Source organism: Haliotis rufescens, unplaced genomic scaffold (genome assembly GCF_023055435.1).
Source record: "Haliotis rufescens isolate VD_foot unplaced genomic scaffold, xgHalRufe1.0.p SCAF_139, whole genome shotgun sequence".
In the NCBI taxonomy this organism is placed as follows: Eukaryota; Metazoa; Mollusca; class Gastropoda; order Lepetellida; family Haliotidae; genus Haliotis; species Haliotis rufescens.
This window is the reverse complement of record NW_025963823.1, coordinates 235,578-257,892: the sequence shown is the minus strand read 5'-3', so window position 1 is coordinate 257,892 and position 22,315 is coordinate 235,578. Positions and strand designations below refer to the sequence as shown.

Genomic DNA, 22,315 nt, shown 5'->3' with positions numbered 1-22,315 from the left:
TGTCCTAGATTATCAACCAACAGTCGATGTCCTAGATTATAAACCATTCCATCGATGTCCTAGATTATCAACCAACAGTTGATGTCCTAGATTATCAACCAACAGTCGATGTCCTAGAATATCAACCATTCCATCGATGTCGTAGACTATCAACCGACAGTCGATGTCCTAGACGTCTAATCAACCATTCCATCAATGTCCTAGATTATCAACCAACAGTCTATGTCCTAGACTATCAACCATTCCATCAATGTCCTAGATTATCAACCAACAGTCGATGTCCTAGATTATCAACCATTCCATCGATGTCCTAGATTATCAACCAACAGTCGATGTCCTAGATTATCAACCATTCCATTGATGTCCTAGATTATCAACCAACAGTCGATGTCCTAGATTATAAACCATTCCATCGATGTCCTAGATTATCAACCAACAGTCGATGTCCTAGATTATCAACCAACAGTCGATGTCCTAGATTATCAACCAACAGTCGATGTCCTAGACTATCAACCATTCCATCAATGTCCTAGATTATCAACCAACAGTCGATGTCCTAGATTATCAACCATTCCATCGATGTCCTAGATTATCAACCAACAGTCGATGTCCTAGATTATCAACCATTCCATCGATGTCCTAGATTATCAACCAACAGTCGATGTCCTAGACTATCAACCATTCCATCAATGTCCTAGATTATCAACCAACAGTCGATGTCCTAGATTATCAACCATTCCATCGATGTCCTAGATTATCAACCAACAGTCGATGTCCTAGATTATCAACCAACAGTCGATGTCCTAGAATATCAACCATTCCATCGATGTCGTAGACTATCAACCGACAGTCGATGTCCTAGACGTCTAATCAACCATTCCATCGATGTCCTAGATTATCAACCAACAGTCGATGTCGTAGACTATCAACCAACAAGTCGATGTCCTAGATTTTCAACCATTCCATCAATGTCCTAGAACTATAAACCATTCCATCGATGTCCTAGATTATCAACCAACAGTCGATGTCCTAGATTATCAACCATTCCATCAATGTCCTAGATTATCAACCAACAGTCGATGTCCTAGATTATCAACCACTCATCGATGTCCTAGATTATCAACCAACAGTCGATGTCCTAGATTATCAACCATTCCATCAATGTCCTAGATTATCAACCAACAGTCGATGTCCTAGATTATCAACCATTCAATCGATGTCCTAGATTATTAACCAACAGTCGATGTCCTAGATTATAAACCATTCCATCGATGTCCTAGATTATCAACCAACAGTCGATGTCCTAGATTATCAACCAACAGTCGATGTCCTAGACTATCAACCATTCCATCGATGTCGTAGACTATCAACCGACAGTCGATGTCCTAGACGTCTAATCAACCATTCCATCGATGTCCTAGATTATCAACCGACAGTCGATGTCGTAGACTATCAACCAACAAGTCGATGTCCTAGATTTTCAACCATTCCATCAATGTCCTAGAACTATAAACCATTCCATCGATGTCCTAGATTATCAACCAACAGTCGATGTCCTAGATTATCAACCAACAGTTGATGTCCTTGTCGTTTCACTACACACAACAACTGTATCTAAGTCACCTTATGTACGCCAAGTGTTCCGAACGGCAGGGGTTTGCCTGTGTTGGTGTCGACCAGAAGCACTTCCGCATCCAGGATGAGATCGTCGCCCGACGGGAACGCCTTGGGGATGAACTCCTTGAAGTGGGCTACCTGAAGGTTGGGAAGAGAGAAAACAGTCATTGATCACTGTGGAATATTACAAAACATACAAAACAAAAACGAATTTCATTCTAGATCGGACCTTTAAGTGAATGGAATTGGTTGTAAAAACAAAATTGACGGGATCATCGCAACCTATTGATCCTTGAAACTCTCCAAGAATTCCCAAACACCAGGACTACAATGGTGGTACTGTCATGGTTGTTCATTGTATGCAGACAATTACAAGATCAGTTTTTTAATGTTCAGTAGCGTAGCCAGTCAACATGGCTACAGGAAGCAGAGGGCAGGTAAGTTAGATCGCGAAAACCTCGAGAATGGATCTGGTGGTTAGTTTCCGTTTACAGAAAAGAGAGTCTTCTTCAAACAGTACTCTGAAGAGTGAGTGAGTGAGTGAGTGAGTGAGTGAGTGAGTGAGTGAGTGAGTGAGTGAGTGAGTGAGTGAGTGAGTGAGTGAGTGAGTGAGTTGGATGTAACGCCCCTTTTAACAGTATTCCAGTTACAGTTCCAGCGTGTGAGCTTAATGTGGGAGGGAAGCCCTAAGTGATGCAGGTCTCAGATGTTTACCACTTCGGTGAAACCAAGGAGCACGGGTATGGTGCTGGCAAACCTAGAAACATAATCGGGGCGAACCGGGATTCGAACCCACAATCATAGGTTTCTGGCGTGCCGAAGGGATGCAACTCTGCACAGCGAATCGCGGGGCGTTAGACGACTGGACCACCCCTGCCCCCGTACTCTGAAGACTAATGAGTAAGTGAGTGAAGTTAAGTGCTGCTTTGAACAGCATTCAGGTTCTATCACGGCTTGTCAGCTTAATGTGGTAGGAAAGGCCAAGGTGGTTCAGGTCTCAGACGTTGACCACTATCGTGATACACATGAGCACGGGTTTCGGACCTACGATCAAGGTTTTCCGGCATGCTTTAACCATTCAACTCTGCACAGCGAAATTGTGGCGCCTAATAAGATTGGACCACCCGTGTGGCTGAGGAATAATGAAATAAGGTTCTTTGGACTATTCTTAAAACACCAATTCTTTGGCTTTTAAACTCCCTGTCCCTGTTTTCCGACCAACCCCTGAAAGCGCCCCAGTTGTTTTCGTCACATCACCTTGTGAGGCAGGACAGGCTTCAAGCTGCGGCTGAAGTACCGGAACTCGTCGGACTTCTTGTGGACCTGCACCCTCTCTCCGTCATACTTGATCTCGGCGTAGAATCCATTAGGACACTTCTTCATGGCCTGCTCCACCGACCTGCAAGCCTCTGCCTGAACAGAGAGTGGATGGTGAATGGTACACATGGAACTACACGGGGCTGTACGACTCCGGCAGTGGGTGGTGAATGGTACACATGGAACTACACGGGGAAGTACGACTCTGACAGTGGGTGGTGAATGGTACACATGGAACTACACGGGGAAGTACGACTCTGATAGTGGGTGGTGAATGGTACACATGGAACTACATGGGGCTGTACGACTCTGACAGTGGGTGGTGAATGGTACACATGGAACTACACATGGAACTACACGGGGAAGTACGACTCTGACAGTGGGTGGTGAATGGTACACATTGAACTACACGGGGCCGAACGACTCAGACAGTGGGTGGTGAATGGTACACATGGAACTACACAGGGCCGTACAACTCCGACAGTGGGTGGTGAATGGTACACATGGAACTACACGGGGCTGTACGACTCCGACAGTGGGTGGTGAATGGTACACATGGAACTACACGGGGCTGTATGACTCCGACAGTGGGTGGTGAATGGTACACATGGAACTACATGGGGAAGTACGACTCAGACAGTGGGTGGTGAATGGTACACATGGAACTACACGGGGAAGTACGACTCCGACAGTGGGTGGTGAATGGTACACATGGAACTACACGGGGAAGTACGACTCCGACAGTGGGTGGTGAATGGTACACATGGAACTATACGGGGCCGAACGACTCAAACAGTGGGTGGTGAATGGTACACATTGAACAACATGGGGCTGTATGACTCCGACAGTGGGAGACTGACAACATGGGAAGTACGGAAGACTGACAACATGGGAAGTACTGGAGACTGACAAAATGGGAAGTATGGGAGACTGACAACATGGGAAGTACGGAAGACTGACAACATGGGAAGTACTGAAGACTGACAAAATGGGAAGTATGGGAGACTGACAACATGGGAAGTACGGAAGACTGACAACATGGGAAGTACTGAAGACTGACAAAATGGGAAGTATGGGAGACTGACCAGCATGGGAAGTACGGGAGTCATGAGTGAGGCTCGGATGCTCAACTTCTTCTTCATGCCTGGCTTGCTCTCCTCGGCGTTGGCGTACACATGGAACTACACGGGGAAGTACGACTCCGACAGTGGGTGATGAATGGTACACATGGAACTACACGGGGAAGTACGACTCCGACAGTGGGTGGTGAATGGTACACATGGAACTATACGGGGCCGAACGACTCAAACAGTGGGTGGTGAATGGTACACATTGAACAACATGGGGCTGTATGACTCCGACAGTGGGAGACTGACAACATGGGAAGTACGGGAGACTGACAACATGGGAAGTACTGGAGACTGACAACATGGGAAGTACGGAAGACTGACAACATGGGAAGTACTGAAGACTGACAAAATGGGAAGTATGGGAGACTGACAACATGGGAAGTAGGGAAGACTGACAACATGGGAAGTACTGAAGACTGACAAAATGGGAAGTATGGGAGACTGACAACATGGGAAGTACGGAAGACTGACAACATGGGAAGTACTGAAGACTGACAACATGGGAAGTACGGGAGACTGACAAAATGGGAAGTATGGGAGACTGACAACATGGGAAGTACTGAAGACTGACAACATGGGAAGTACGGGAGACTGACAACATGGGAAGTACGGGAGACTGACAACATGGGAAGTACTGAAGACTGACAACATGGGGAGTATGGGAGACTGACAACATGGGAAGTACGGGAGACTGACAACATGGGAAGTACGGGAGACTGACAACATGGGAAGTACAGGGGACTGTCAACATGGGAAGTACAGGAGACTGACAACATGGGAAGTACTGAAGACTGACAACATGGGGAGTATGGGAGACTGACAACATGGGAAGTACGGGAGACTGACAACATGGGAAGTACGGGAGACTGACAACATGGGAAGTACGGGATACTGACAACATGGGAACTGACAACATGGGAAGTATGGGAGACTGACAACATGGGGAGTACGGGAGACTGACAACATGGGGAGTATGGGAGACTGACAACATGGGAAGTACGGGAGACTGACAACATGGGAAGTATGGGAGACTGACAACATGGGAAGTACGGGAGACTGACAACATGGGAAGTACGGGACACTGACAACATGGGAAGTACGGGAGACTGACAACATGGGAAGTATGGGAGACTGACAACATGGGAAGTACTGAAGACTGACAACATGGGAAGTACGGGAGACTGACAACATGGGAAGTACTGAAGACTGACAACATGGGGAGTATGGGAGACTGACAACATGGGAAGTACGGGAGACTGACAACATGGGAAGTACGGGAGACTGACAACATGGGAAGTACGGGAGACTGACAACATGGGAACTGACAACATGGGAAGTATGGGAGACTGACAACATGGGGAGTATGGGAGACTGACAACATGGGAAGTACGGGAGACTGACAACATGGGAAGTACGGGAGACTGACAACATGGGAACTGACAACATGGGAAGTATGGGAGACTGACAACATGGGAAGTACGGGAGACTGACAACATGGGAACTGACAACATGGGAAGTATGGGAGACTGACAACATGGGAAGTACTGAAGACTGACAACATGGGAAGTATGGGAGACTGACAACATGGGAAGTACGGGAGACTGACAACATGGGAACTGACAACATGGGAAGTATGGGAGACTGACAACATGGGAAGTACTGAAGACTGACAACATGGGAAGTATGGGAGACTGACAACATGGGAAGTACTGGAGACTGACGACATGGGAAGTACAGGAGACTGACAACATGGGAAGTATGGGAGACTGACAACATGGGAAGTATGGGAGACTGACAACATGGGAAGTATGGGAGACTGACAACATGGGAAGTACGGGAGACTGACAACATGGGAAGTACGGGAGACTGACAACATGGGAAGTATGGGAGACTGACAACATGGGGAGTATGGGAGACTGACAACATGGGAAGTACGGGAGACTGACAACATGGGAAGTACGGGAGACTGACAACATGGGAAGTACGGGAGACTGACAACATGGGAACTGACAACATGGGAAGTATGGGAGACTGACAACATGGGGAGTATGGGAGACTGACAACATGGGAAGTACGGGAGACTGACAACATGGGAAGTATGGGAGACTGACAACATGGGAAGTACGGGAGACTGACAACATGGGAACTGACAACATGGGAAGTATGGGAGACTGACAACATGGGAAGTACTGAAGACTGACAACATGGGAAGTATGGGAGACTGACAACATGGGAAGTACTGGAGACTGACGACATGGGAAGTACAGGAGACTGACAACATGGGAAGTATGGGAGACTGACAACATGGGAAGTACTGAAGACTGACAACATGGGAAGTATGGGAGACTGACCAGCATGGGAAGTACGGGAGTCATGAGTGAGGCTCGGATGCTCAACTTCTTCTTCATGCCTGGCTTGCTCTCCTCGGCGTTGGCTTGAACCCTCTCCACGACGTCCTTCAGATTTCTGGATGCCTGGAATGCTTCATATGCATTAGGGTCAAGGCCGTCTAATCTGGGATCAAAGATGAAGATGAGTTGAGGTGAAATGGGGTCAAGGCCGCATTTAAGATTATTGCAAATATATAGCAATGTGTGTGGGTGTGTTTGCTTGTGTGTGTGTGTGTGTGTGTGTGTGTGCGTGTGTGTGTATGCCCACTGAGATACAATGCTGCAGTTTAACATGAATACCAAACTCAGACACAGTATATTGACTCTCAGCTGACCAGTCCTTGTTTTAACCCCTTAATGCTGAGTGCCAGGCAGGGTAACAACAAGTTCCTTCTATAAACGTCTTTTGGTATGAGGCGGCTGGAGTTTAAAGCCCAGACCTTCCTCTCCCCCCTGGGAGACGTTCTACCACTTGACCACAGGGGCAGTCAGGGGTGAGGTTAAGAAGGGGGTTAACGGCGTGTTCAAGATTATTGTACTTATATTGCAATGTGGGGTATCAGATGAAGATGACAATGCTTATATAGAATATCAAAACATATACATTAGCAAATATTTCATTGACAGTTTAAGTTGAGTACTGATGACTGACATGACTTACATGTTATATATATTTAGGATGATAATACTCATTATATACTGAGGTCCAACCTACATGTGTTTTGCTCCTGAGTTAATGCGAAGGTCGTGTTTGATGAGACGGACCACCATTTTCAAATCGTTTCCGGTACATCTGAAACCAACAAGCCCATCACATGATTCAAATTCAAACTGGAAGAAGTGTATGAATGAATATCGTTTTGTGACACTGTCATCAATGATACAGCTGCTTCATGGAAATCTGTGATGCTTCGAATCCTATCTGTTAGTTCGACACCATACCTCTGAAGATCTGACGACACCTCCATAGAAGGTGCATCATGTAAGAGCTTTCTAAGATGAATCGGTTTCCTTGTTGGTCCACCTTGTTTCGAAAATTGTGAGTGATACAAATGAAAACCTATACAAACACAAATAGTCCTTCAATGTCATGAAGCTCAGCAACAACAATGAACAAGAGGATGTTTGTTTGTTTGTTGTTTAATGCCGCACTCAGCAATATTCCAGCTATATGACGGCAGTCTGTAAATAATCGAGTCTGGACCAGACAATCCAGTGATTGACATCATGAACATCGATCCACACAATTGGGATCGATGACATGCATCAACCAAGGCAGCGAGTCTGACCACCCGATCCTGTTAGTCGCCTCTTATGCCAAGCATAGTCGCCTTCTTGAGTTCAGTCAGCACTTTGTACAAGAATTGGCCATGGGCATCTCTTCCGCCCTGGCATCCCCATGGCCCTGAAGCCATGTCGCCCAAATCACCTTTTAGCAATTTTCGTCAGCAGTCTGAGCTGCTCATCCTCCTTGGTGAATTTAGACAGAGCAGCCAGGAGGCCGTCCACCTGAAACATATGTCTACAGATGCATATCAAGAGTTAAACAGTGAGTGAGTGAGTGAGTGAGGTTTTACACTGCTTTTATCAATATTCTTGCAATATCACGGAGGGGGACACCAGAAATGGGCTTGACACAGTGTAGCCATGTGGGGAATCGAACCTGGGCCTTCTTCGTGATGCTTTAACCACTAGGATCCACCCACCACCCAACAAGTAAAACGACGACGAAAATATGTTGCGTGATGAGTTGATGAGTAAACTAACAGTTTGCAATCATGTTGTTGTCATTTTCCAGTAAATTAATTATCGGGGGGGGGGGGGGGGGGCGCCATGACTCGGTGTGCAGAGTTGTGTCCCTTGGGCACGCAAGAAACCTATAATTGTGGGTTCAAATCCCGGTTTGTCAGCACCATACCCGTGCTCGTGGGTTTCACTGAAGTGGTAAACGTCTGAGACTTGCATCACTTCAGGCTTTTCTCCCACATTAAGCTGACATGCAGCGATATAACTGGAATATTGTTAAAAGCGGTGTTAAACCCAACTCACTCACTCACTCTGAGCAATGGAGAAAGAAAAACAACAGCGCACCATGTGAGCTCGAGATAAAACACAATCAAAATGCCTCTTCTGAATGCTAGTTTACCATTCGAAATTGTGGCCTCGTACAGGCAAATCTTCAATATACTGATATAGATGAAGTTGTAGCTGAAAGATGTTTTCTGCAGTATTGAGACAGGGATGAGACAAGTCGTATTTGCCATGGAACACAAAGTTTGATGGGTAGCTGCTTGTTTCAGAACAGTGTGATTTGGTTAATCGGTTATTTATAGTGTTCCGTCGTTCAAACTGGACCCAAAACAAAGCTATGGTGTTGAATGGAGGGAGATGTTATACCCTGGATGATCGAGGCAATTCATCAGAAACATGACGGTATTTCTGTCACATGATCTGACCTCCAAAACACACTCCAATATTTTTGAAAAACAGTTCTATGAAATTTATTTAATCATGATCACTGCAATATGCCATTTGTTCTCAATCAATCCAACTACCTGTTTATTTTGACCCCATCGATAGACGTTTACCACTTTGGTAAAACCCACAAGTGACAAACCTAAATCATGATCATAGGATTCTGGTACGCCTAGGGGACACAACTCTGCACAGCGAGTTGCAGCACTGCTTCACCTGTGCCTTATTCCTGTTAGTATGTAGTGAAATGTCAGTCTGTTTGTTTGTTTGTTAATTTTTTGTTTAGCATCACACTCAGCAATATTCCAGTCTCTTAATAATCGATTCTGGACCAGACAATCTAGTGATTGACATCATGAGCATTGATCCACACAATTAGGATATGGTGACATGCATCAACCAGGTCAGCATTCCTGACCACCCGATAATCGCCTCTTACAACAAGCATAGTCACCTGTCACAGTAAGCATGGGTTGCTGAAGACCTATTCTACCCGGGATCATCACGTGTCTGTAGTTAAGTGATGCAGGTCTTAGAAATGTGAGTTGACAAACCAAGAAATATAATCAGATTTGGTTTGTTTGTTGTTGTTAAACTCTCCACTCAGCAATATTCCAACTATATGGCGGCGGTCTGTAAATATCGAGTCTGGACCAGACAATCCAGTGGTTGATATCATGAGCATCGATTCACGTAATTGGGATCGATGACATGCATCAACCAAGTCAGCGAGCCTGACCACCCGATCAGGGAGAACTAGATCTATGATGACAGGTTTCCGGTATGCTTTAGGGATGCAATGCTACATGCAAATATTGACATCTTATGTGGCTAGGCCTCCCATCCCTGTCATCATCAATATCAGAAATAGATGGCCTAGTTCATTTCACTCACCTCTTGTAAGGACAGGATACTCTTCTTCAAGGGTTCTACATTCTTGTTGGTCTCAAAAAACACCCTGACTGTCTCTGCCACATCCCCCTGTACAGACACACACACACACACACACTGTTACTCACACACATTATAAACACATGTATAGTCTTGAAGGTAATTTAAGGTACCGACGTTACTACAATATCTGAAAAACTATCGGACCTACTCCAGTCAAAGTTGGTATGAGATTAGTAGACAGTCATACATAACTGGATATTACATTTAAAGACAATCGGTGCATGAATAAAAAAACTGTCTATTTAGCTATCACTATATTTCATCAACAACCAGACCTGTTCGTCATGGGTGGAACGAGCATTCATTGTAATAGCCATCTGCATAATGCTTCCCCTGCATCACAGGGCCATATGACACAGTTGAACCAATCAACTCAACTCGAAAGGTTGCACGCGAATCACGCACGTTGAGACGCCCAACGCTAACACCGTATTCGTGCGTTAAATGTGAATGGAATCAGCTCAAATGTCAACGTGAGCAAGTCTTTGACCCTAGCTGATTTTTTAGTTTTTAGGAGATATCGATAAAGTCAGTATGGGTCATGGATAGGCTCATATAATATTTTCTTTAGAAATCATATATTTCACATATTTTAGCCATACTTGTGTATTTTATCCAAGTCCAAAACTTGTAAGTGTAACCAATAAAACAGGCAATCATTAAAAAAGCTGAAACTAGATAAACTATAAAACACATACCTGGTCTAGATCCTCCACCATTGCTTTTAGACTTGTACCAAATATCTGCAGACAAAATGGTATGCATAAACATGAAATTATTTTACAGCCTCACTTAGAATACTCTACACTAAAGGTTTGAAATCACATGAATTTCTGATCAATCAACAACACTGTTCAAACAAGACATCTTCAAACAGTTAAAAAGCCTCGTGTGAAATATGAGGACGATCCTCTGAGACAAGGAAAAGATATGGATGGTTGGTTGTTTTGTTGTTTAACGCCGCACTCAGTAATATTGCAGCTGTATAACGGTGGTCTGTAAATAATCGCGTCAGGACCAGACAATCCAGTGATTGACATCATGAGCATCGATCCACACAATTGGGATCGATGACATGCATCAACCAAGTCAGCGAGCCTGACCACCCGATCCCGTTAGTCGCCTCTCGCGACAAGCATAGTCGCCTTTTACGGCAAGCATGGGTTGCTGAAGACCTATTCTACCATGGATCTTCACGAGTCTGGAAGAGATACGGACATGACACTTCTAGTATGATGGAAATAGTCTCAGTCTTAAAATGAATGTTGGGTTTTACGCCGCTTTTAGCAATATTCCAATAACATTATGGCGGGTGACACCAGAAATAGGCTTCACACATTGTACCCATGTCGGGAATCGAACCTGGGTCTTCAGCGCGAAGAGCAAACGCTTTAACCACTAGGCTACCCTAACTGCCCTGTGACTCTTTAAAGATTTAGGGAAATGGAATCGAAATTTTGTGTTCATACACTGACTATTTTTTCAATCTCGCATATAAATCTCTTCATTTATAATCAATGTCATACTCAACTGCATCTTTCTGAGTGAATGAGTGAGTATGGTTTTACGCCGCTTTTAGCAATATTCCAGCAACATCACGGCGGGGGACACCTGAAATAGGCTTCACACATTGTACCCATGTGGGGAATCGAACCTTGGTCTTCGGCGTGACGAGCAAACCTTTAACCACTAGGCTACCCAACCGCCCCACATCTTTCTGAAGTCTGGCTAAACAAGAGAGTACTTGGTGTAACTGTATGTACATATGGCCCTAAAATGTTTAGTAACAACTGTGTGGAAACAAAAATTCAGTGGAGTTTCTTCTCATGTGACAAGTTATTTCACTTACATGGTTTAGAATGAGGTGAAATTGGGTTTAAGGTCACGTCCAAGATTATTGCACTTATGTAGCTAGCTCACTGAGATACCATGCCGCAGTTTAACATAAATATCACATTCAGACACAGTATACTGACTCAGAGCCGACCGGTCCTTGTTTTATCCCCTTAATGCTGAGCGCCGGACAGGGTAACAACAAGTACCATCTTTAAATGTCTTTCGGTATGACGCGTCCGGGGATCAAACCCCGGACCTTCCGCTCTCCCGGCAGACGCTCTACCATGAGACCACGGAGGTGGTGAATTTAGCATGAAGTTGAACGTGACCTTTAACCAATAAATCAAGTGGAAATTGAATTCTAATGATTTTATTGTACTGCAGAAAGTGTTGACAAAATTACCAAGGGACATAACTCTTGCTTGGTTCTAGAAATCTGAACAAAATTTGACTGATATCTGAACAGGATACAGGTTTAAGCATTAAATTAGTCGGCTACATCAACTCTACTGCATGGCAACTTTCTCTCCTCTAAGAGGAGGTACCAACCTGACTGAACAGCTTGACGAGTTGTTTGTTGTTGAGATTATACACGGTCTTGACAACGCCCGGCAACAACAGCTTCATCAACAGATAGACATCACCCTTGTACCCGGCTGAAAGTGACACGAATTGTACGGGAGTGAGTGAGTGAGTTGAAACTGACTGGACACGGGCAATATCACAGCCATATCACAGCGATGACAACATTTATTATCAGGAGTAGGTGAGGTGAAATTGGGTTTAACGTCGCGTCCAAGATTATTGCACTTATATAGCAACGTGCATGCATGTGTGTGTGTGTGTCTGCTTGTACTAGTCCGGACCGATGCCGTTTTATAGTGCTAGCCCACTGAGATACCATGCCGCAGTTTAACATGAATACCCCACTCAGACACAGTATACTGACTCCGAGCCGACCAGACCTTGTTTTAGCCCCTTAATGCCGAGCGCCAGAGAGGGTAACAACAAGTACTATCTTTTAACGTCTTTTGTTATGACGTGTGCGGGGATCGAACCCCGGACCTTCCGCTCTCCGGGCGGACGCTCTACCTCTAGACCACGGAGGCGGTTTTATCAGGAGTAAGTGAGTTGGGTGTAACACAGATTTGAACGTTATTCCAGTTATATCACAGCTTGTTAGCTAATGTGGAAGGAAAGTTGTAAGTGAAGCAGGTCTTACACATTTACCACTTTTGTGAAATCCACATGCAAGGGAATGGTGCTGACAAACCTAGTTATGAACATAACCGCATTATGAACCCACAATCATAGGTTTCTGGCCTGCATAAGGGAAGTAACTCTGCACAGTGAAGTGCAGCTCCACCCGTGACTGGGCCTTCCATGCCACCTATACAGTGAGCAGTGTTAAAAATGTGCACTAGTCCTGTCGACCTTGCCAAACTGCCCAATAGTTAAGGTGTCATAAGGACAAGTAGAAATTAGCCATTTTTGAGGGGTTTGCTATGTGTTGCCATTATAAGGACTAGTGGACCAAACTGTTACAGTAAACTACAGTCATAACGAACTCAAAGGGACCACTAAATTTTGTTTGTTATAACCGTAGTTCATCTTAAGCACATATACAGCATACAGACGGGACCAAAAAACAGTTTGTTGTATCCCCAGTTCGTTATAGTGTGAGTGAGTAGGGGTTTAACGCCGCTCTTAACAGTATTCCAGTTATATCGCGGCGTGTCAGCTTAATGTGGGAGGAAAGCCCGAAGTGATGCAGGTCTCAGACGTTTACCACTTCGGTAAAACCTACAAGCACGGGTATGGTGCTGACAAACCTAGAAACATAATCGGGGCGAACCGGGATTCGAACCCACAATCATAGGTTTCTGGCGTGCCCAAGGGACGCAACTCTGCACAGTGAATCGCGGCGCCTCAGACGACTGGGCCACCCGTGCCCCCCCAGTTCGTTATAAGCATTACAAACAAAGTTTACTGTAGCTTCTATCGCTTGTATTTAGTCCACATCAACTTACTCCCACTGTTTCCCTTCCTTAGGTAGTTGGACACAAGAGCCGTCTTGCCAGTGTAGCTGTTTTCCTCAGCAATATCGGCACAGAGGCGGCGGAACTGTCGGAATGAGTTGTCCCTCTCTGTATCAGCATCCGCGAACTTGGGTGGCACCAGGCCATTAGCATCCAAGTTTGTAGAAGGACCTGTAACCATGGAAACACAGCATTAGAAATTGGCACTTGTCCTATCAACAATCATAGGTTTCGGGCCTGTATAAGGGAAGTAACTCTGCACAGTGAAATGCAATGCCACCCGTGACTGGGCCTTCTGTTCCACCTATACAGTGAGCAGTGTTAAAAATTGGGACTAGTCCTATAGTCCTTGCCAAACTGCCCAATGGTTAAGGTATCATAAGGACTTGTAGACATTTGCCATTATTAAGGGTTTTGCTATGTGTTATCATTATAAGGACAAGTGGACCTAAACTGTTAGTTTCTACCACTGAAATGTAACTAGGTGGTAGTTTATTAAGATAACTCTTATAGTGAGTGAGTGAGTTGGGTATAACACCGCTTTTAACAGTATGTTAATGTGGGAGGAAAGCCCGAAGTGATGCAGGTCTCAGACGTTTACCACTTTGGTGAAACCCACGAGCACGGGTATGGTGCTGACAAACCTAGAAACATAATCAGGCGAACCGGAATTTGAACCCACGATCATAGGTTCCAGGTGTGCCCAAGGGACACAACTCTGCACAGCGAATTGCGGCGCCTTAGACGACTGGGCCACCCGTGCCCCCGGATAACTCTTATAAGTTAAACATTACAATATTTAGACAAATGTCAGACAAGACTTATCTCCTTGTTTAATGGCCAAGCCTCACATATCAGCCGTGACATTTTCATTAATATTTTTGCTTCCTGCACTTGAAATTTTGACGAGCAAGTCCATAAACCAAAAGCCTGATTGATCTTAATACCTAGACTAAAATCTAGTCTCTGAAATGAACATATCGTACATAAAAGAACAGTTGTTTAGTTATCTTAATAAAAATATAATAAAAAGGAGCCCAGTGACTCTCTTCATTTCCTGATACTGCAGTGATCTAGACTTGCCAAACATTATAGACTTGCATGGGCTGTATTTGATATATATTTGTATCAGGGTCTGTAAGACAGACTACTTAATACCATGCAGTGATTAATCCAGGATTAACACAGTTGCAGACTTGGGGCTGAAAATCAGAATCTGGGGAGGTCTTGATAAAACGACATTGATGTGACGCTCACCTGCATCAAAACTGTCTCCCTCCTCCTTTTTCACCTTCGGTGGGGAGAAGGGAAGCTTGCTTTGGGCAGCAGCCTTTTTGGGGGTCTTGCCTTTACCCTTCGCACTCGACTTGGCCAAGAAGTCTGAAATAGAAAGTTCCCACTTGTTTTCAATTGTACAGGATTATGATAAGGTAATTACCCAATGTGTCACTCTGCTTGTGAAATATTTCAAAAATGTAACTTGTTATTTAGATTACTTAGATTTCATAGTCATTTATGTTTTGTTTTTTGTTCAACCTCTCATTCAGCAATATTCCAGCTATACATGTATATGACGGCAGCCTGTGAATAATCAAGTCTGGACCAGACAATCCAGTGAACGTTATTGTCAGCAACAATCTACATCAATGGAGTATAAGGACATGCTATCAACAAAGCTAGGGGCACACTTAGGATTCACATAAACATTCATCTTTCGGCAATGTTTTTGTGAAGCCAGTATAAATATACTATGTGACCTGGACAAACTCATGTTTTGTTGAAGTAATTTGTTTTTGTCTGGGTGACATGTAATATCCTAAGCGCACACTAAGTTAGACATCCTTCTAGCGCCTATTATAAATTGATGGGATTTTTTCATAGAAAATATATTTTTACAAAGCTTTAAGATATAACGATATTTTTCTCTGAAAGAATATCAAATGGTCCCCAGTGAGGTGTTTTTGTTTCAACAGTTTATTGCCAAAAACATGATAAACAGGCCTAAATTTGCGACTTAAATTTCAATTTGTCTACTGTCTAAAATTCAGAGGTAGCCAAATGACTACCATGAAAAATAACCTGTGGCGACTAAATTCTATTGCTACACATATGTAGACACAAAAATACACATGTCTGCTACTAACTGTACTTGCAAATTATTCCTCCTAAAATCAACAATGAGCCGAAATACATAAATATTAATGTAATTAGTATTTTATTTTAGTTGATAGTTTATTGGATAAGCAAGGATATACCTATATAATCTAGTAACATAAATTGCATCATTGTTCGAGTCACAAATCACAAAACTCCACCAATACAATTTCCACTAATATACAATTCCAAGACTAGTGCTATGACTTTTACAGATAATAGTTATTTGATAAAAGATAATTTCAAATACTTTTGGCTACCTACAATATTGGCTTCACTTCTTGATTTTACCACTGGCTACCTGGAAAAAAATACTTGTAGCCATATGGCTCCTTGGTGAAATTTTAAACTTTGAGGCCTGATAAAGCAAAGATTGTCCATCCTATCATCATAATCACTGAATCTACTTCCCAAGCTCACCATCATTTGTAACTTAAAAACCTCACAGTGAGTTTAGTTTTAACACTGCCTTTTACACAGGAAGTACTTCAGTTATAACATGGCACGTCAGCTTCATGTGGCAAGAAAAGCAGGTCGTAGTGGCTTACCTCAGTGGTGAAAGTTATGAACATGGAAATGCTATTGACAAAACACTCATCAAAATGAAGGCTGTTCTGGGATTTCGAACACAATCATGGAATAATGGCACATATAAGGGACGCAACTCTGCACAGCTAAGTGAAGTGTCTTGCGTGACTTAGTCCACCATGCCCAAATGAGTGAGTGAGTTTAACACTGCTTTGAACAATATTCCACTTATATCACGGTGTGTTAGCTTGAGGAAGTAGCGTAGGTCTCTGACATTCACTAACACTTTGGTGAAACCCACGAGCATGGGTATGGTGCTGACAAACCTAGAAACATAATGGTGGAAAGTGGGATTAAACCTACAATCATTAGTTTCTGGATTGCCCAAAGAATGCAACTCTGCACAGCAAATTGTGGTGCTTTAGACTGTGCCACCCACTACATCTTGAAGAATGTACAGTGTACATGACCTTACCATCAATGAGTTTCTGAATGGCATCCTTGTCCTCCTGTTGCAGATCATCAAACCCCTCCACATCATCAGGATCCTCTATCTTCTTCGTTGCTGCTCTGGCCCGGACAAACGTCTCGAAGATGCAGGCAGGATGGTGCCACTGTTTCATGTCACCCCCTTCGTCACTAAACGGGTTTGACACAACCTTTCCAATTCTTAACCCTCCCTTTTCAATTTTCTGTTTGCATTTCTTACAACTTGATGTACCAAGTTTTGCATATCCAACAATATATCTATTTTCTGACATTATGAAGTCAGTACAAAAGAATCTATATTGATTTGAAAAAGAGTTGTAACAGTTAAGATGGATAAGAGATGGCTTATTGCTTGGGAATGTAAAATTGTCAACTGATGCCTGCACACAGAACGAGGCGAGCTGACATGGGTGTATTCTATGATGGAGGTTGCTCTGAATGGCTCTGATTATGAAATTGATCTGACGAGGACTTCTGATCATTCACTCTGTCCTTATCTGAAATATATGAATAGAAATAACATAACATATCAACAAGAAAACTTGATCTATTTAATCATGGCGACTAAAAAAAGAATCAAATTCAATGTTTTGAACTTCATTTTTTTAACATGTTTAAAAACCATATTGAAATAACTATCAAAATGAGGTTGAAATTTACAGCAAATTAAATCGTGTAAAGATTCTATATAGACTTTATTAATATTGTATGACACCCGATTATTTGAATGAAATTGTGAAAAGGGAAGACAAGAAAAAACACAATTTCTTTCTAATAATAATTTGATGTCACACTTCAAATCATAAAAAACTTTCTTGTTTAAGACATTACATACTAAACGGGGTAGAACATTTATTGCACCAGAAATGTATAAAGTTGCACAATCCGAGCCGGCGTCGGCCGTGAAGCCATTGCGATCACCCTTCCGTATCGAACAACAAACTCTTTACTCGTTCGTGTTTATGCATGTCATGTGCATTTGGTCCGAAATAAGACATTAACAAATAACATACATGAATCTAAGAGAACGTTTGACACTGTCGTCCGCCGACATTGCACGCATGTCACAAAGACATGTTAAGACGTTTTGTTTGATTCCTCACCGGAAGGTGCTTACAGCGAAACTGGCACCGCTTATACTTTGCGCGGCATCCTGTAGACAGGAACCTAGTCTACATGGCAACTAAGGGCGTTAACTCTATTCTAGCAGGTGCTTGAGGCGTCCCAGATCAGGAAGCTATATAACAAGACAGTACACTAATGCAAGAAATAGGAATGTTATGACAAAAAGACCTTGACATGTCTCCGCATATGTCCTTTTGACATAATAACGTAGATAAAACACCGGTAACCGGACTTTGGATTATAATCACGTGGTACTTTGTCAGTGCGACACGTCACATGCTTATCTCGACTATCGTTTTGTAACATGTGTACCCAAAAGACCTTAGTCACTGATAGTCAGTACAGCATACTGGTCGCATGTGGCTGCCATCATCTAAGTTTGCTTCACTTGACTGATAATCCAATAACCGACATCAACAATGCAGAGGAACGCTGCCCCAACTAAGCCAGCCGAGGGCTCAACCAAGCACGATTTTACTGATATCAATTTTCGAGGAAACCTTCCCAGAGAGACAATGACAGAAGTTGAGGAGCAGAAAACAGAAATGGACGAAAGCCAGGTTATCAGGATAAGGGGCTGGAGGATCAATAGAGTAATTGCTGTTACTCATCTGAATATATTTCTGTACGCCACATGTTTTTGGATCCAGAATGGAACCCTGCCCTATCTGTCAAAGAAACTTGGAGTAGATCCTGTAATGTTTGGATACCTTCAGACAACTTTCGCAATCGTCCAGTTAGCAGGAGGACCGTTGTTTGGTAGGTTTGGCGATTTGTTTGGTGGCCGAGCTGCTATGACCCTGGCTTTCCTTTCAGCAACCCTTTCATATTTCATACTTGGTATGTCAACAAGCGTTCCTATTTTGTTTTTATCAAGACTTCCATCCCTCTTCATGCATGCGATGCAAGGTGGTCAGATGATTGTGACAGATATCGGAGATGCAAGTCAGAGAGCCGATGCCCTCGGGAAGTTGGGCATGTCTTATGGAGTTGGAATGGTCATTGGTCCACTTATTGGAGGAATCCTGACTAAAACTCTTGGAGAGCAGTTCGCAGCATTTATTGCTAGTGCCGGATCTATGCTAAGTGTTGCACTTGTTCTGTTGTTCGTACCCAGACACACCAAGAAGGCAGAGATACAGACCGACACTTCTGGAAAGAGCATCTTTAATGTCGAGAAAATCTTGCAGTTAATCATGGGCCCAGGAGCCATGTTTTTACTTCTAGTGCGTCTAGCATCAGGTGTTCCTATAGGAGTGTTTCAAAGTATGTTTCAAGTTGTTGCTCTGAATACATTCAAACTGGCGCCTGACCAAAATGGCTATCTTATGTCCTACATTGGGATCACCACGATGATCGTACAAGGGATTGGACTCGGAGTTATAACCAAGAAATTCAGTGAAAATAACATTCTAAAGTGGTCAACCTTCATCCTAGTATGGGCCTACCTACTACTCTCCTTTGTGACAAATGTAAGTGAGTTGTGCCTGGTTTGTCTCCCCTTGGTTGTAGGACTAACGACACAGAACGTCATCATCAGCAGCTCTCTCACAAGAACTGTCGCGGACGCGGACACTGGTGCTATGTTAGGACTCAACATGGCTGTGAACTCTCTAGTGCGGAGTGTGTCACCAACGATTGGAGGTTACATGTTGGAAAATGTTGGCTTTTCATCGTTTGGTTATTTGGGTTTTTTCACCAATACTATCGTCACTCTCATCCTCTTCTGGAAGTTCAGATCTCAAAGTCCTAGTGTATAAACAGTTTGACATTGAGGGTATGTGTGTATGTGTGTATTACCGGTACCATGTCAAAGAATCATGTCAAAAACTTACATATTTTGTCTTGGTGCATAATCTTCATAATTTTTAGCCAAGATAGGAGTAGCCGGTTTCAAATGTATGCTATAGTGTTATGTAATCAAGGTTTTTTTAATTTTAAACCATTTGAATGGTCAAATTGGACATTCTCTTGGTATCAGATATAACCTGTATAAAGTGGGGAAGAAAGGATATTATTTCATAGATAGTTATTACCAAATGATTTTTTTAATTATAAGCATGTTAAATGAAACTTAGAAGTTTGTTTTGCTCATTAAAGACTTAAAAGTTCTTGTGTGCTGGGGGACACGGGTGGCCCAGTCGTCTAAGGCGCTGTGATTCGCTGTGCAGAGTTGCGTCCCTTGGACACTCCAGAAACCAATGATTGTGTGTTCGAATCCCGGTTCGCCCCGATTATGTTTCTAGGTTTGTCAGCACCAAACCCGTGCTCGTGGGTTTCACCGAAGTGGTTAAAGTCTGAGACCTGCATCACTTCGGGCTTTCCTCCCACAGTAAGCTGCGATGCTGTGATATAACTGGAATACTGTTAAAAGTGGCGTTAAACTCAACTCACTCACACTCTTATGTGCTGATTGAATGGCATAATTGAGAATGATGATTGATGATTAATGAAATCATAAGTTAAAAACAATCATAAAAAAAAGTATCATGCATGAAGATTGTAAATGGTATTTATATTTATTTATGGTTTTTGTAGTCTTTTCTTTATGTTTTGTAATATTTGTTGCTGATCTATGTGCTTGCATAATTGCTTTTAAAGAGACAATGTTCTTCACAGATAAGTCAAAATGCAATTTACATCATAGCTTTTTACAAATCAAAGACTAAGATATGAATATTAGTCAGCTTTGATATTTTGCAATGTTTGCAGAACTTAGATGAAGCTTATTCATTTAATAATAATGTTTACGAGTTTAGTTCTTTTCTTGTCTTTTTATGTATAATTTATTACATATCATGTTATACATAAGATCTGGGCTTTATGTAGTGAGTGGCATCTGATGCAACATTTCGTCATGTTTGCCCTGGGGTAATGGTCTTTTAATGAATACTGCTGTCATAGTAAGGCCTTCAAAGACAAATGTGTGGTACCAGTTTCCAACCTACCCTAATATGGCGTCCCGACTCTAAGCCCTTTTCTAGTTTTTCTATAGTTTCCCCATGGCTTTTGTCCTTCACCAGGTAATTGTATGTATTCCACACCACTGCCTCCAGTCATATCTTCCATTTTAAATCAGGCTTTCACTGACGTACTATGGGGATAAAAAAAACCCCATCAAATCATGACCTCCTGCACTATTTTTAGATGAGCAGATATAGGAAGCACACATGTTTATTTTTTCCCTGAGACACGATATTGCTGGAATATTACTGAAAGTGGCGTAAAACTCACTCACTCACTCACTCACACCCGCTCACTCACTCCCCCGCTCGCTCTTGTTGTCTAAGGCGCCGCGATTCGCTGTGCAGAGTTGCGTCCCTTGGGCACGCCAGAAACCTATGATTGTGGGTTCGAATCCTGGTTCGCCCCGATTATGTTTCTAGGTTTGTCAGCACCATACCCGTGCTCGTGGGTTTCACCGAAGAGGTAAACGTCTGAGACCTGCATCACTTCGGGCTTTCCTCCCACATTAAGCTGACACGCCGTGATATAACTGGAATACTCACTCACTCACTCAGTCAGTGCGCAGGCACTTGAGAACCAGCATGGTTGATACAAGGCTAACTGTCTAGAAGTTGTCATCTGAGAAACTAGTTTTGTGTGTGTTTCATACTAATAAAAGCTATTACTTCCAGAAATGTATATTTTCTTAACTCATTATTTTCAAATTTTCTACCATCCTTAGATTTATGTGCATTTTTGTAGGTGGCCCATCTACAACAAAAATGTCATCCTCTAGCAGCCATTTCTTACGTGGCTGGAGTGTTGGCTTTGTGGAACAAAAACACAGGATCGGACACTGTTTAAGAATAAATTGTTTGTTTTGCAAGGTTCATATCAAACTGTTTTACTGCGGTCATGGGCAGAGGGGGTATTCCATTGTGACATATTCAGGTCACATGATACTTTTGGTCTTCCAGCCTTTAGCTATGATTTGATGATGATCTTTAACCTGACACACAGTCATATAGCTGAAATATTGTTCAAAGCAGCATTAAACCCAACTCACTCACTCACACACTGTTTTGATCAGCTCCAAATGATGTTTACGGTGATCATGCTTATGATGATGTTTATTTTATTACTTTCTTTAATCATGATGCTACTTACTCCAACAATACATGTGTATTTATTGCCAAAGATCAAATATAAAACTTCTGTTAGTCACACATTAGCAGTTAGTTTAGTTGACGAGTTATTACCTTGCAGTAGAAGTAGAGTATTACTTTGATGAATGTGAATGTATATGGTACCTGGT

At 42.9% G+C, this 22,315-nt stretch overlaps 2 protein-coding genes across 3 annotated transcripts in view; one reads left to right on the top strand and one right to left on the bottom strand.

Moving 5' to 3' along the window:
* The window catches only part of LOC124149574 (DNA ligase 3-like), a 30,586-nt gene extending 12,429 nt beyond the window's left edge, over nucleotides 1-18,157 (bottom strand). The window contains exons 1-12 of one of the 2 annotated variants that reach the window (XM_048395040.1): nucleotides 18,033-18,157; nucleotides 16,916-17,426; nucleotides 15,016-15,138; nucleotides 13,750-13,929; nucleotides 12,269-12,375; nucleotides 10,582-10,626; nucleotides 9,824-9,910; nucleotides 7,884-7,963; nucleotides 7,170-7,247; nucleotides 6,416-6,578; nucleotides 2,875-3,030; nucleotides 1,624-1,755 (exon numbers count right to left, since the gene is read on the bottom strand). In XM_048395040.1, coding sequence (XP_048250997.1) covers nucleotides 1,624-1,755; nucleotides 2,875-3,030; nucleotides 6,416-6,578; nucleotides 7,170-7,247; nucleotides 7,884-7,963; nucleotides 9,824-9,910; nucleotides 10,582-10,626; nucleotides 12,269-12,375; nucleotides 13,750-13,929; nucleotides 15,016-15,138; nucleotides 16,916-17,411 — 1,647 coding nt within the window. In that variant the 5' untranslated portion in view covers nucleotides 17,412-17,426; nucleotides 18,033-18,157. Of the gene's footprint in view, nucleotides 1-1,623; nucleotides 1,756-2,874; nucleotides 3,031-6,415; nucleotides 6,579-7,169; nucleotides 7,248-7,883; nucleotides 7,964-9,823; nucleotides 9,911-10,581; nucleotides 10,627-12,268; nucleotides 12,376-13,749; nucleotides 13,930-15,015; nucleotides 15,139-16,915; nucleotides 17,427-17,942 lie in introns of both variants that reach the window. The other variant, XM_048395041.1, reaches the window with a different exon arrangement.
* A 73-nt stretch (nucleotides 18,158-18,230) lies between these two features.
* On the top strand, nucleotides 18,231-20,302 carry LOC124149576 (solute carrier family 22 member 18-like). The gene has a single exon (XM_048395043.1). It carries the CDS (start codon nucleotides 18,474-18,476, stop codon nucleotides 19,812-19,814), a length of 1,341 nt encoding a protein of 446 aa, XP_048251000.1. The 5' UTR covers nucleotides 18,231-18,473; the 3' UTR covers nucleotides 19,815-20,302.
* The last annotated feature ends 2,013 nt before the right edge of the window (nucleotides 20,303-22,315 follow it).